The sequence below is a fragment of the Polyodon spathula genome, chromosome 4, assembly GCF_017654505.1.
Source record: "Polyodon spathula isolate WHYD16114869_AA chromosome 4, ASM1765450v1, whole genome shotgun sequence".
Taxonomy (NCBI): domain Eukaryota; kingdom Metazoa; phylum Chordata; class Actinopteri; order Acipenseriformes; family Polyodontidae; genus Polyodon; species Polyodon spathula.
In genome coordinates this window covers 97,028,288-97,041,095 of record NC_054537.1, presented here as the reverse complement: position 1 = coordinate 97,041,095, position 12,808 = coordinate 97,028,288, and the positions used below count along the sequence as shown (strand labels likewise).

The window sequence follows — 12,808 nt, the reverse complement described above, 5'->3', positions numbered from 1 at the left end:
TGAACATACATTTTACATTTGACTTGAACTTCTTAAAAATGGATTCTAAAAATAATGAAATTAAGTACCGTGTCTATTTTAAACATAGATAGATTATTTATTTGTAGGTGGGTGTTTGTGAGTGTACTTTCTGCATTTTTTATCGAAACTGTCAATAATATTAGTTGACCACAGTTTTACAGCAACTGATAGAAAAAGATCTGATCGGTACATTTTGTTGCTCATGTAGTGATATTTTTCGTTTTAGTAATGACAATCAGCAAAACAAAGCAATTAAAAATGAAATAATCAGTCATATTCCTTAATGGCGCAATGCGAATATCGTTTCCTGAATTAATTGTATATGCAAGGTTTCGGATCAATCTTCTAAGTTAATGCATAACACATTTTATAATGCTGTAACATATACTCACTGTATTTCATACACTTCAAGTAAAAAATATGATTTTACATAGAAAATTTAGGTTATTTGTTTTGTTTTTTGTTTTTAAATGTTGTACAACGTCATAACTCTGCTGTACGGTTACTGACTCGGGTATGTGATTGTACAGTTTGGTCTTCAATCACCAACGTCGCTTGTAAGCCCGAAACCGATTGGTCCATTCATGGTGTCCATGGAAACGTAAGTCCGGAAACAAAATGCCCTCAGAGAAGGAATGTTTTACTCGACTTGCATACGTAATGAATTGTGGAACTTGCTGCTATTTTACTGGAACAAAATAAATATTTTGAATACTATTCACTGGAACATGCGAACACTATATATATATATATATATATATATATATATATATATATATAATTTTATTTTTTTGAAATAACTATTTTAGGCAGCTCATCTGGCAAAGTAGATGGCATTTTAGCCGGCCGCTGCGTTGAAATGGGAAGGCTGGTTGTTAGTAGCTTATTGATCCCAGAAACTCATCAAGCAGCATATCTGGGTGTCAGCTTCAACAACATTACTGGGGAGTTGGTTCCAAACTCTCACAGTTCTCTGTGTAAAAAAATTGTACTTTACAACTGCTCTCATCTGTAATGTGATACTCTGAACTGATACTTTACAATGTGATTCTCCTGAACTGTGATACTTTACAATGTGATATTTTGTAACAGTTGTAAGTCACCCTGGATAAGGGTGTTGCTAAGAAATAAATTAATAACAATAATAAATTATTAAAACTCTTTTTTCTTTTGCTTTACGTTCTTGATAAAATGAAACTATTTAGAAGATTATAACTGCTTTGTGTCACTGGATGAGTTTTGAGGATTCTTTGTGCTTCAGCCTAACACCTCTCTCTCTCTCTCTCTCTCTCTCTCTCTCTCTCTCTCTCTCTCTCTCTCGTTTTTGATTTCCGGTGTTAACCGATAAAACACCCCCGGCACAAAAAAAATGAAATCGATGCATATCCAATAAACACTGGAAAAACGGGCATTGATTTACCCGTACATTTCCATGCATGCTAATATTCTGTTATTATTAACTAGTATTTGTCATGTAAACAACATATTCAGAGTAAGACTTATGCATTATGAAGCTATCTTGTGGAATATTAGTTCATGTAAACCCTGTATTCCAAATAGTTACCTTTCTCTATCCCTGTGAATGTGTGAGACCATCCTTTCTAGTCGGGGATTTAGAAAACCTGTGAGGTGTATTTGTTAACCTGGCTCTGTACTTTTAGTGAGGGACCCAGTGCCCTGCTAATAATAGTACACCTGGGGCGCACCGTAATTGCTGATACATAGACCTAGTTGTTTTCTATGATTCCTCTGACCATATTTGTGATACAGCCCACTTGCTTTCAGACATAATCTTTACTAGCTGTATTCTATGATATCACTGCTTTTAGAAATATCACTGCTACATCTGTTTATGTTTCCTTTTCTGCATGATTATAAATAGTTCCATGTTTTGGGACATACCCATTATGTTACACTATGGGATGCTTTTTTCTTAAATTTTTTTTAAATCCTTCCATTTTTTTTTTTTTTTCAGTAGTTCATTTTCTTCAATGCCTTGTGTTCTTTCCAATCAGGAGCCCTGAAGGTTTGCAGCTTCTAGAATAATGTCCTCCCAGGAGAAAGGCTACATGGTTCCAGGCGAGAACAACCCCCTCCAGAACTCTGTTTTTGGCTTCCAGCAGCCGGGTGGTTTTGGGGCACCTCCACCCGGCTATGGGCCTCCCCCACCATCTTACGGGGGGCCACTCTCGTATGGTGGCCCTGGGTTGGCTCCCGGAGCCTTTGGCCAGCCAGCTTTCCCACAGGGGGCCCCAGGCTTCGATCCGCCCCCCTACCCCAACCAGCAACCTCCATTTCCACAGATGCCCTTTCCCCAAGGACCCTCTCTCTACCAACAAGGACAACATCAGCCGGGATTCCAGCCCAAGGGGCCTTCCAATACTGATGATCCCTCTGGTGAGTGGCACATTTGATTTACTCCCTTTTGAATTTAGTCAGGGTTATTTGGGTGTTAGTGGCTCAACATGGGAATTGGTAATGCCATGCCATAAGGATGCAGTAGTTATGATTTTCCAAACTAAACTGAAACCACATTTGCATAAAATTCTAAATTGCACGATACCAAACTGAATATTTTTGTACAATGAAAAAATGTCGACATTCTCAGCACTAAATCGGCAGCATTTTCGGGAGCTCATTGCAAACTTGCAGCGATTCACAGCGATGTTGACGATTCATATTAACATCCCTTGATAATTTTAATTTGGGAACAAAAATCTAAATTATGACACGACTTGCCCTCAGTAGGGATAACCGCAGCTTCATACTTGGTGTGGGTGTTCCAATGTTGAGTTTTCTTTGTAGGTTTGTTGATAAAAAGGTGCTGGTGCTTGCAACTAGCAAGCATACTCAAACACTCAGCCTGCACACCCTGGAGAAAACCTCGTTTTAAAAAAATTAGTACCTCCTAGGAAGTGAAAAGCTGACGCTGGAAGTATTTGAGGTTAAAAAAAAAAATTATAAATAAAACAAACGTCTGTGGCTGCTGCTTAATGACTATATAGACCTAAAAAAAAAAAAAAAAAAAAAAAATACTGGTACTAAACTGATGAAAACAGCCAAAAACAAAATTATTGGAAGAAAATAAAATGTTAGTTGAGGAACAATTGTGAAGCTGCAAAGCAAACGAGAGAGTTACTGTGGACTAATATCTGGAAGCTGCTTTAAATGCAGTACTTCTGTGAGCAGGTCAGATTAGTTTTTATTAAGGTAGCTTTATTTAAAATCAGTTTAGTTTGCAGATTACTTTGCTGCATTCTATCTGCATATTGATTTGAATTGAAATGTAAGGGCCGTACCATAGAGTCTCTAAGAAAAATTTTGTTTTACATTGTGGATCACGCCACTCGCTGACTTATTTTGAAAACCTGTATGGTAGTCTATGGGTGAAGAAATGTCATTATTTTAATACTTTCTTGTGTTCTTTGGACTCAAGGCTTAGGTGCATCAATATTATTTCAGATAACCTCAAATAGACAACGTGGTGTAAAGCATGGGTGAACCTGCTCTGATTTGTGCTGCTCTGGATTTCATTTAGTTCCTCTGAACAGTCCTGGATACCACCAGGAAGACATCCCCCCGTCGTATTACGACAATGAAGACTTCACCCCCTCAAACTGGGAAGACAAGATCATTCGGCAGGCTTTTATCCGCAAGGTGAGTGTGCATGGGACGAGTGCTTTAAATCACGGGTCCCAAAACTTTTTACCAAAGTGCCATATGCAAATTTGTACTGTACTGGCCAGCCCAGGAACAAAATACTTTAGTAAAAATGTTGTGCATTTACTATAGTTGTATCACAGTAACTTACCATTGTATTTTTATGGAAATAGTTTTGCCATTCCAGTATTTACTATATTAATTACAGTTTATACTACACCTTCAATTGTAGTAGTTTACTATAGTGTTAACATACTAATGTGTTTACTTTCATTATTGTATTGAAAACTACAGCTGAATACCTAATTTACTATAGTTTAACTGTAGAATCTTTAATTATATGTACTGTAGTTTATTGATGTATTTACAATGCTGCTTTACTAGCTGTATTAAAAACTATCACTACTATTATAGTTTTAACTTTCTTGGGAATATGATGAGATCCCAGAATCAGCACAGAGATACCAGCTGGAACAAAGACCATGTGTCTCTCCACCTGATGCTGGTGAAAACGTAGAACATGAAGGAAACTATATAGATGTAAAAAAAAAAAAAAAAAAAAAATACTGCTCTGGAAATCAGTTATGTATATTCTGAATTATTTTAATTTACTAAATAAAGGGAAACTGTTTTAAATTTACGAAATAAAAATGGCATATTCGACACTGGTTGTTGTTCTCATTTATATAATTGTACTCACCTGACCTGCAGTAGAAGTAGTGTTCTGCAGGTATGCTTGTGTAAGCCTTTCATGTTGCTCTTCTGATGAAGACATGGTGTTTGGGGTTCGACCTGCGATGCAGGACTCTTAGACAGAGATATCGTTCCAAGCACTTTTTTTTTTTTATTTAACTGAGTTGCAGTTTAACAAGTAGTGTACAAACAAAGCACAACAGATCAGCGGCCAGTTGTGTTCTGTCTCTGTGATAAGTGCCTGTATGAGAGCAGGTTTTCATTGGTTGGCTTCCCTAGCAACTTGAATGGAGCGTGCTGCGAGTTTGCCCGCTGAGCCAATGGGAATGGAGGTTAGAAGAGGCATGTCTGTGAACGTTCTGTCTCTGTTCCTGCCTTCCTGTGTGTGTTCTTGGTAGTGTGAGAGTGCTTAGGTCGCATAGCTTTCAGTCAGAGTAATTTTTTATTAAAATTTTCCACAACATTAGCGGGCCAGTCATGAAAGTTGCACGGGCCGGATCTGGAGCCCATAGTTTGGGGACCCCTGCTTTAAATGATAGTCTTTACTCCACTGTAACAGAGAACATTTGAACTTTTTAAATGTGAACTCAAGTTAAGAATCAGTTAGTTGTGCAGCTTGTGAAAGATAAGATTGCAGGTTTTGTAATGGTAGACATGTAAACAAGTTAAGAATCAGTTGTAGCATGTGAAAGATAAGATTGCAGGTTTTGACATGAAGGTATTAATGAGTTTTTTTTTGGGGGGGGGGGGGGGGGGGTAGCATCAAGGTTAAGTCACATGCAGCTGACAGAAGGTAATTGATACAGTATCCTGCTTGAGACCCTTTTTAACTGTGTATATTATTTGCGTTGTTCCAGGTGTTCATGGTGTTAACTTTGCAGCTCATGGTAACCTTTGCATTTGTGGCCGTGTTCACATTTGTGCATGAGGCAAAGTTGTTTGTGCGCAGTCATCCCTGGACGTACTACGTGTCTTACGCAATCTTCTTTGTATCGCTTATCGTGCTGAGCTGCTGCGGGGACTTCAGACGCAAGCACCCGTGGAACCTTATTGCCCTGGTAGGCTTTGATTTATTTTTCTGTGGTTATTCCTGTTTGGTAAATGTGGTTGCTGATAATCTGGTAAATCTATTAAAGCTAGCTAAATTAAGCAATAAAAACAGCCCATTGTGTTTAATATCATTGATTCTTAAGTGTCAAATTCAAGCTCAAAAGAAGGAAACAGTATGACAATCCTATTATTCAATTTCAACTTCAAACATGTGTTTTGCACTGTGTTGATATTCCATAAACGCTTAACGGTCTCTGTAAATAATTGTCACTTACATTTTCATATATACAGTACCAAAACGGCCAAGTTAGGTTATATGTGAAAAGCATGAGTCCTGTTAAAGATATAATGTAAAAGTGGCTACGTTAATCAAGACACAATCCAGGCAAACTTGGCCCCCAATTTGTACTGCAGTCTGAACTAGTAGCAACATGAATAGAATAAAAAAAAGTGGGGGTCAAGTTTAATGTCAAGAAACACAATTGGGATACAGTAGCTGTGTCAACACCATAGATTTCCCCTGAAGTTTGGTGCCATGTAGGTATTCACGGTACTTTTGCTATTACTGTAGCTTTCCTTTATTGTGACTTGGCCGGAGTAACTACAGCGATTCCCAGTATAACTAAGAGCAGGGGTGTGGCAAGTTGTTCTTGTGGCAGCTGAACATAGCTAGCTGCCAGACACTAAAATGCTTTTAAAAACACTAGCTGTGGTTTAATATAGGTTGGTCAAATTAGCACCGAAGTAACTACCCAAGAAAAAACAATTCAATTTCCTATTGTGGAACGGTCTGCTTTTTGTCTGAAATTTAGTAATGTAGGCAGCTGTTTTGGAACGAACTATAAACCAGCAACACAATTGAGGAGCCACATGTAACTAACACACAAGACATGGGTCGTGTTTATGCTGTTTCTAAAATATGAACAGAGAAAATGATTGACATTTTGTAGAACTTTTCATTTAGCAGGGATACATTCCAAGGGAAGTTGCTTGGCTTACGTTTGGCCTTGTTGTAGACCCCTTACGAAACATTCTGCTGTTATGCTGTGCATGTGGGTAGATGTCTTGTGTTCATCCAATATTTCAAAGTATTGTTCTTCCTGCATAGCCCTTTTTTGTTTCTCTTCCAGTCTGTTCTGACCCTAAGCATGTCTTACATGGTGGGGATGATTGCCAGCTTCTACGACACGGACTCTGTGGTAATGGCAGTGGGGATCACTGCCGTAGTCTGCTTTACTGTGGTCCTGTTCTCTCTTCAGGTATGCATTTGTTGAATTTGGCAGCAAGTGGCCATTTCCTTGTGCCAAATAGACACCATTAAGATTAAGACACACACTAATTGTAGCTAATTGTTTGTTTTTCTTTTAAAATTGATACACAATTTTTCTGATGAGGCATTTTGGATTTCAGTACAAGCCTAGAATCAGTACTTTCCCAATGCATCCAATCACATTAAGGGTCAGAGTTGGGTGGTTCATACTTCTATTGCAGATGAATGCTGTGCAGCATCACTCTGTTCATGCAGCAAATATTGAAGTTTTTCAACATTATACGACCCGATGCGATTTCAGGTTGCTGACGCATGAATAAAGGCTGTACGACTTTCCAAAAAAGACGCACGTCGCAGGAGTGTGGATGACTTGATTCCGACCTGTCGCACAGGGGTCTCAAATATAAACTAACCTTTATTGTCCTTATTCAATAACCTTTTACTAAGACTTGACAGCTAGTGTGTTATGATGACTTACAAAGTTATAATAGTCCTCTAAAATAAGTTGTAAAATGTGTCATGCATTTTTCAGAAATATGTACAGTACCAGTCAAAAGTTTGAGTACACCTGCTTGAAACCAGGTTTTTCATGATTATCTATGCTTTTAACTGTATAAACTTGTCTATAAACACTTAATATTTCATTATATGATACGTGTACTTATATAAGCTGATAATCATAAGTGAGTTGCATTAAAAATTTAATTTTTAAATGAAAATGTAAATCTTGTCAATTTTAATGAAATGGTCACCCAAAGCAAGGGGATTTCAGTCTGAAGCCCAAGTCAGTTAAAAGTCTGAAATGTGTATAACACGGTGTTAGAACACTGGCCTAAGTATAAAAGTGTCTTTGTTAGATGTTCTCTGAGTTAACTAGCATGTTACCTAATTAACCTTTTGTCACCAATTATTGTTAACAGGTGAGAGTCCATGATTACTATAAATATAGGTAGCATAGGCACAAGTTTGTCATTCCTGAATGTAAGGGAGCAGAAAATGGCAAAATATGCTCAGTTAAGCAAAGAAAAAAGACTGATTTAAGAAATGAAGGTCAATCTCTAAGACAAATCGCAAGAACTTTGCAGGTGTCTGTAACTGCTATGGCCAAGACCATCAAACGGTTTGAAGAAACTGGCACTCATGAGGAATGAACAAGGTCAGGCAGACCAAAGGTGTCATGGTCTGGGTTTGCTTTGCTGGTGACATAGTTGGTGATCTTTACCAAGTCCATGGCAAGCTCAATCAGCATGGCTATCATAGCATACTTCAGAGGCATGCCATTCCATCAGGATTACGTCTAGTTGGGCAGGCCTTCATTCTTCAGCAAGATAATGACCTGAAAAACACCTCAGAGTTGTGCAAGAACTATCTGCGAAGAAGGAAAGTTAAGGACAACTCAATCTAATGACCTGGCCTGCCCAGTCTGCAGACCTGAATCCCATAGCACTTGTATGGGACGAACTGGACAGAAGTCAAAGCAAAGCTACCCACAAGTGCCCTATATCTCTGGGAATTGCTGCAGAAGAGCTGGGAAGACATGTCGGGTGATTTCCTGCTAAAACTTGTTATATAACCGAATGCCTTGTGTTTGTTAGGCTGTTATTAAGGCAAAGGGTGGCTATTTTGAGGAATCCAAGAGTTAGAGACAATTTTCAATTTTCTTGAACATTGCTTTGATACTCCTTCTGTTTTGTTTTGTATATTGTAACGTGTGTTTTCATTTTCAAGTATTTACAGAAACATATACGAGGTAAAACATTGTCAGTGATGAAAAAAAACCTAGTTTCCAGCAAGTGTACTCAAACTTTTGACTGGTACTGTAGTTTCAATAAAATGAACATGTTTGTTTCCAGTGCTAAACCTGGATAATGTTCTCTCTGCAACAGGGTTAGCTATCTTTTACAGCCGTTCAGAGCCACACAACCCACCCTATGTTCTTTGTCATCAGTATGTACCTACAGGAAAGCACACACGCTAATCACTGGGATGTCTATATATTACACAGGACGGGTATCTACGGCTGGGGATGTAATGATGTCTTGAAGCTTCTTTTTGTTGTAATTTCAGCACTGAAAAGATAATCTTTATTTGTTGTTTTTTTTGCAGTCAAAATACGACTTCACCTCCTGCCGAGGTGTGCTGTTCGTGTGCCTCATTGTGCTGATCCTCTTCTCCATTCTGTGCATCTTCATCCGGAACCGCATCCTGCACATTGTCTATGCCTCAGTGGGAGCCCTTCTCTTCACTTGTGTATGTGCACGTTGTCTTCTTTTATGATGAGGCTGGATGGGTTTTTCTAAGATTGTTGTAAAACATTTTGTGTTTGGGGGCCCCTCTTTTAAAACCAATATTGAATAAGGACCCCAAACTGAACACTGAGGAAAAGCCAAATTGTAAACAAGGAAGATACACTGTACTGCAATGACTAGCAACATTTCAGTGCTTGTAAGAGAAAACCCACATTCAAGTAGATGATGTGTATACAGTATATTGCCTATAAGGATCACAAGGCCTGTCTCTCACCACCTGCTGAACTGGGTGTAAAAATGAACTAAAATAAACCAAGCTGTCAGGTACACGTTGTACAGATTGATGGTCTTTTCAATGCTTTTCAGAGTTCTGACAGCATGGGATACGTGAAGTGTAGTTCTTGAAATGCGCAGCCTGTTTGTACAATAACAGTACAGAATCTGTATTGTTGTATACAAAAGCCATGCAGCGTTCTGCTAGCTCATGTTTTCAATCACTATTCAGTGGTTGTATTTATTCAATGTCATTTGATCACTAGTCAGTGATTGTTTTGTAGGGACAATTCAATAATTGATTATTTAATGTTTATCTGGGTTGATTAGTTCTCTACTAACAATATTTAAATTGGCATGCTACAAAGATTAAGGATTTACTGTGAACACGCAGACACAAGGAATGTTTAATCAGTAGTAGTATTTTATTAAGTACACAAATAATAAACAGAAAAGTCATAAAGTAAATCTCTTAGTCTCTATGCACAAACACAAATCAGAAACTCTCACTGCCTTAATTTGACTAGCAGGCAATTGAAATATGACACCGCCTGTCTTCTCACACAACAGCAGCAAACAAGCAAGCAGGCTGTGACTAGCAACTTGCTCACACACACACGCCCACATCTAAGCACACAGCCTCAACTGATGTGATGCAGACAATCTTAGAATATATCACATTAAGTATATAGCAAGTTTACACTTTTAAAGAAATTCTTCATTCAACAATATGAGGTAGATTACTTATAGTTCAAGTTTCAGTGAAAGTTGTTTCACACGCAACAGTTCAATTCTATGTGAATGTGTTACAATTAATTAATTTAGTTCCATGAAAGGAAAATGCAACTGGAATTATACAATGGTTCCTTGAAGCTTAGACTTTTGGTCTGCTGGTTTGGAAACTCAATCTGTTCAAGTGTCCAGTACAAAAGCTCACCCCTCAGCAACAAAGTCCTCCATCCCACTTTGGATAAAACTCTGCAACAAAGCTTTCAATTCTCGATAGAATCAACAAACAGTTGCAACAAAGTTTTCATTCCTCGGTATAGGATTCACAACAGCGCCCGTCCCCTCTGTCCTCTTCGTTGAATCTTTTAGCTGTGCAGGTAGCAGAGCACTGTTTCTTTTGGATACTGTGGTTTTAGGTGTACAGCAGACCCAGACTGGTTTGTCTGATAAGTCGCTGTAAGTTTTACGGCAGTCTTATAGCCGGGCCTCAGTCTCTTTGCTTGTGGTTGTTGACTCGCTGGCAGTTTGCTTCCTCGTCTTTGGGTCTGTTTCGGGTCCCGTCTTGATTCCGTTTTTAGGCAGAGTCCCAGAGTTGCAGCTTTGCTTAGCAGAGTGACAGCACCTTGTTTAGCATTCGATGTGGAGCGCAAAATGTTAAATTTTGCTTCGATATTTCTTTCTCACTCTGCTGATTTAGCTACTTTCAGAAGGTCATTTGTATGCCTTGCCTCTTGAAACTCACAGTCTTTTTGATGTTTTAATGTCCTTTTCCACTGGGACAATGCTAGTTTGTCTTCCTTGCGTCAAAACGATTTTGTTGTTGCACGAGTGAATTATCTATACATAACTCAACTGTCCGCTCAGCCTAATCCAGTTCAAGCACCCGTCCTGTAATCAGTAGGTCACATAGTTCAGTCTGTCTACAAACCAGAGGCCCCCTTCTCAAGACACAACGGTTTGCCCTGTTTCTCAAGACAGTTTCATTAATTAATCCAGTTATATTTCTAATACACATTCATGTATTATTGTATTCAGGGAATATGTCCTACATCATTTATTCAATATGATTTGATCTTGTGACCCTTTTGTTAAATATGTCTGATTGCGTAACACACCCTTAATAGAACGTATAAAAGCAGGATAATATCCATTGGTGGTAATTCTTGTAAAAACCTCACTTGTTCTTCTTTCAGTTCCTGGCCGTGGACACCCAGATGCTCCTTGGAAACAAGCAGCTAGCTTTGAGCCCTGAGGAATACATCTTTGCTGCCCTCAATCTCTACACAGACATCATCAATATTTTCCTCTACATTCTGGCCATCATTGGCAGGGCCCGGGAGTGAGAGATGCAGGAAAGATAAGATGCTTTGTTGGAAGTAACAGAAGCAGATGCAATACCCTACTTACTTTTCTGTGAATACTCAATACGTTTAATCTGTATGCACAGTGATTTTTCTTTTTTTTCACATTTATTCATTTTATAGCAGTTTTCTACTTAGTGTTGTGTTTTAAACATAGTGATCCTTGATAGAAACCATGTGTGAAAATATTTTTTTAAAAACAAACAAAACTAATGTTCTTTACAAAATGCCTGTTTCCTTTCCCACCAGTGTCAGGGTTTTTAGTTTTTTTTTCAGTAATGTAAAGGCATGTGAGCAGCTTTGTCCTGTCCTCCGACTCGCAAAACTCCACGTACCAAACTAACATTGTTCTTCATTCCCTAAACTCTGTTCAGATGTCTGCTGATTCATATGGTTGCTAGTGTTTGACACAGTTTCTATTTCGAGTCTTGCATTTTTAAACATTGTATTCACTTCCCGCTCTGCTGTGATTGCTCTTCTATGAGCTCATTATTTAGTGACAGCTGATATAGCAAGACTTTTCTCAGTTTTCCTTTGATAAGCTTGCTTATGTCACATTGTAAAAAGAAGACCAAGGCACAGGTTGAAACTGTAAAATGTTAGTAACCGATGCTAATTGACTGCAGTGTCTCCCGTCGGCTAGCTGAACTCTCCCAGTTAACTTATTTCTGCAATGTTAGAAATGCATGACAAATTAAAACGAGAAGTTTGAAAAAAATGAACTCAAAAAGCAAGTCCTATTCTAAATATACTAAATGCATTCCTATAGGTGTATTGTAACGAGATACGCTTCCAATAATAAAAATAGCTTTGCAACCCCGGTCAGTGTTATTGCGACAATATTCCCTTTGACTGAATGCCCTATATTCCAGTTTTGACGTGTAGTCTGTGCACAACTTTTCTGTGGAAGATTCTGTGCTTCACAGAACGTACGAAGATGAAGCTGCTGTACATCAGAGTCTTTGTCCATCATATTCCCCAGGAATAGGTGCTCTTGCAGTGTATGACTAAAACCTGGCAACTTTATAGTTGCTCTGGATTTATCGTTCTTTATTTAGAAGGAAGGGTAGTTAAGAATCGGTGCTAATACCACACTGTCCATGAAATAAAATCAAATAATGTTAACTGCAAAAGTAATTTAGAAAATATAATTTTCTATTGAGTCTTTTTCACGTGTTTGTTTGTGTGTTTGTTTTTAAAATAATATAGCCATCATAATGTAAATTAGAAGGTGTAATGGATCTATGAGTTATTCTCAAAGGGCAGGCATTTTATTTAAAGAAATGTGCTTTACCTTGTGCTTCTCATACATGCATGCATTTTGTTGAAGACCAATGTTCTCCTTGCCTTAGGTGGCAGACTGCAAAACTATTGTGTACTGTCTAAAATGATTTGATATGCTTGGTAAAACTGTGGGGGAGAACTTTCTATTTTTTGCTTGTAGAATAGGCGTTTTAAATGTTTAATTTGTATTTGGAATAAATACATTTATGAACCCTGAA

The 12,808-nt window shown here is 38.2% G+C and overlaps 1 protein-coding gene across 3 annotated transcripts in view; it reads left to right on the top strand.

Annotated features, from left to right (window-relative positions):
• Positions 1-12,808, top strand: part of LOC121315190 (protein lifeguard 1-like) — an 18,325-nt gene extending 5,517 nt beyond the window's left edge. For all 3 annotated transcript variants that reach the window (XM_041249243.1, XM_041249244.1, XM_041249245.1), the window contains 6 exons: positions 2,037-2,418; positions 3,560-3,678; positions 5,232-5,432; positions 6,555-6,683; positions 8,801-8,944; positions 11,139-12,808. In XM_041249243.1, coding sequence (XP_041105177.1) covers positions 2,067-2,418; positions 3,560-3,678; positions 5,232-5,432; positions 6,555-6,683; positions 8,801-8,944; positions 11,139-11,288 — 1,095 coding nt within the window. In that variant the 5' untranslated portion in view covers positions 2,037-2,066 and the 3' untranslated portion in view covers positions 11,289-12,808. The remainder of the gene's footprint in view (positions 1-2,036; positions 2,419-3,559; positions 3,679-5,231; positions 5,433-6,554; positions 6,684-8,800; positions 8,945-11,138) is intronic.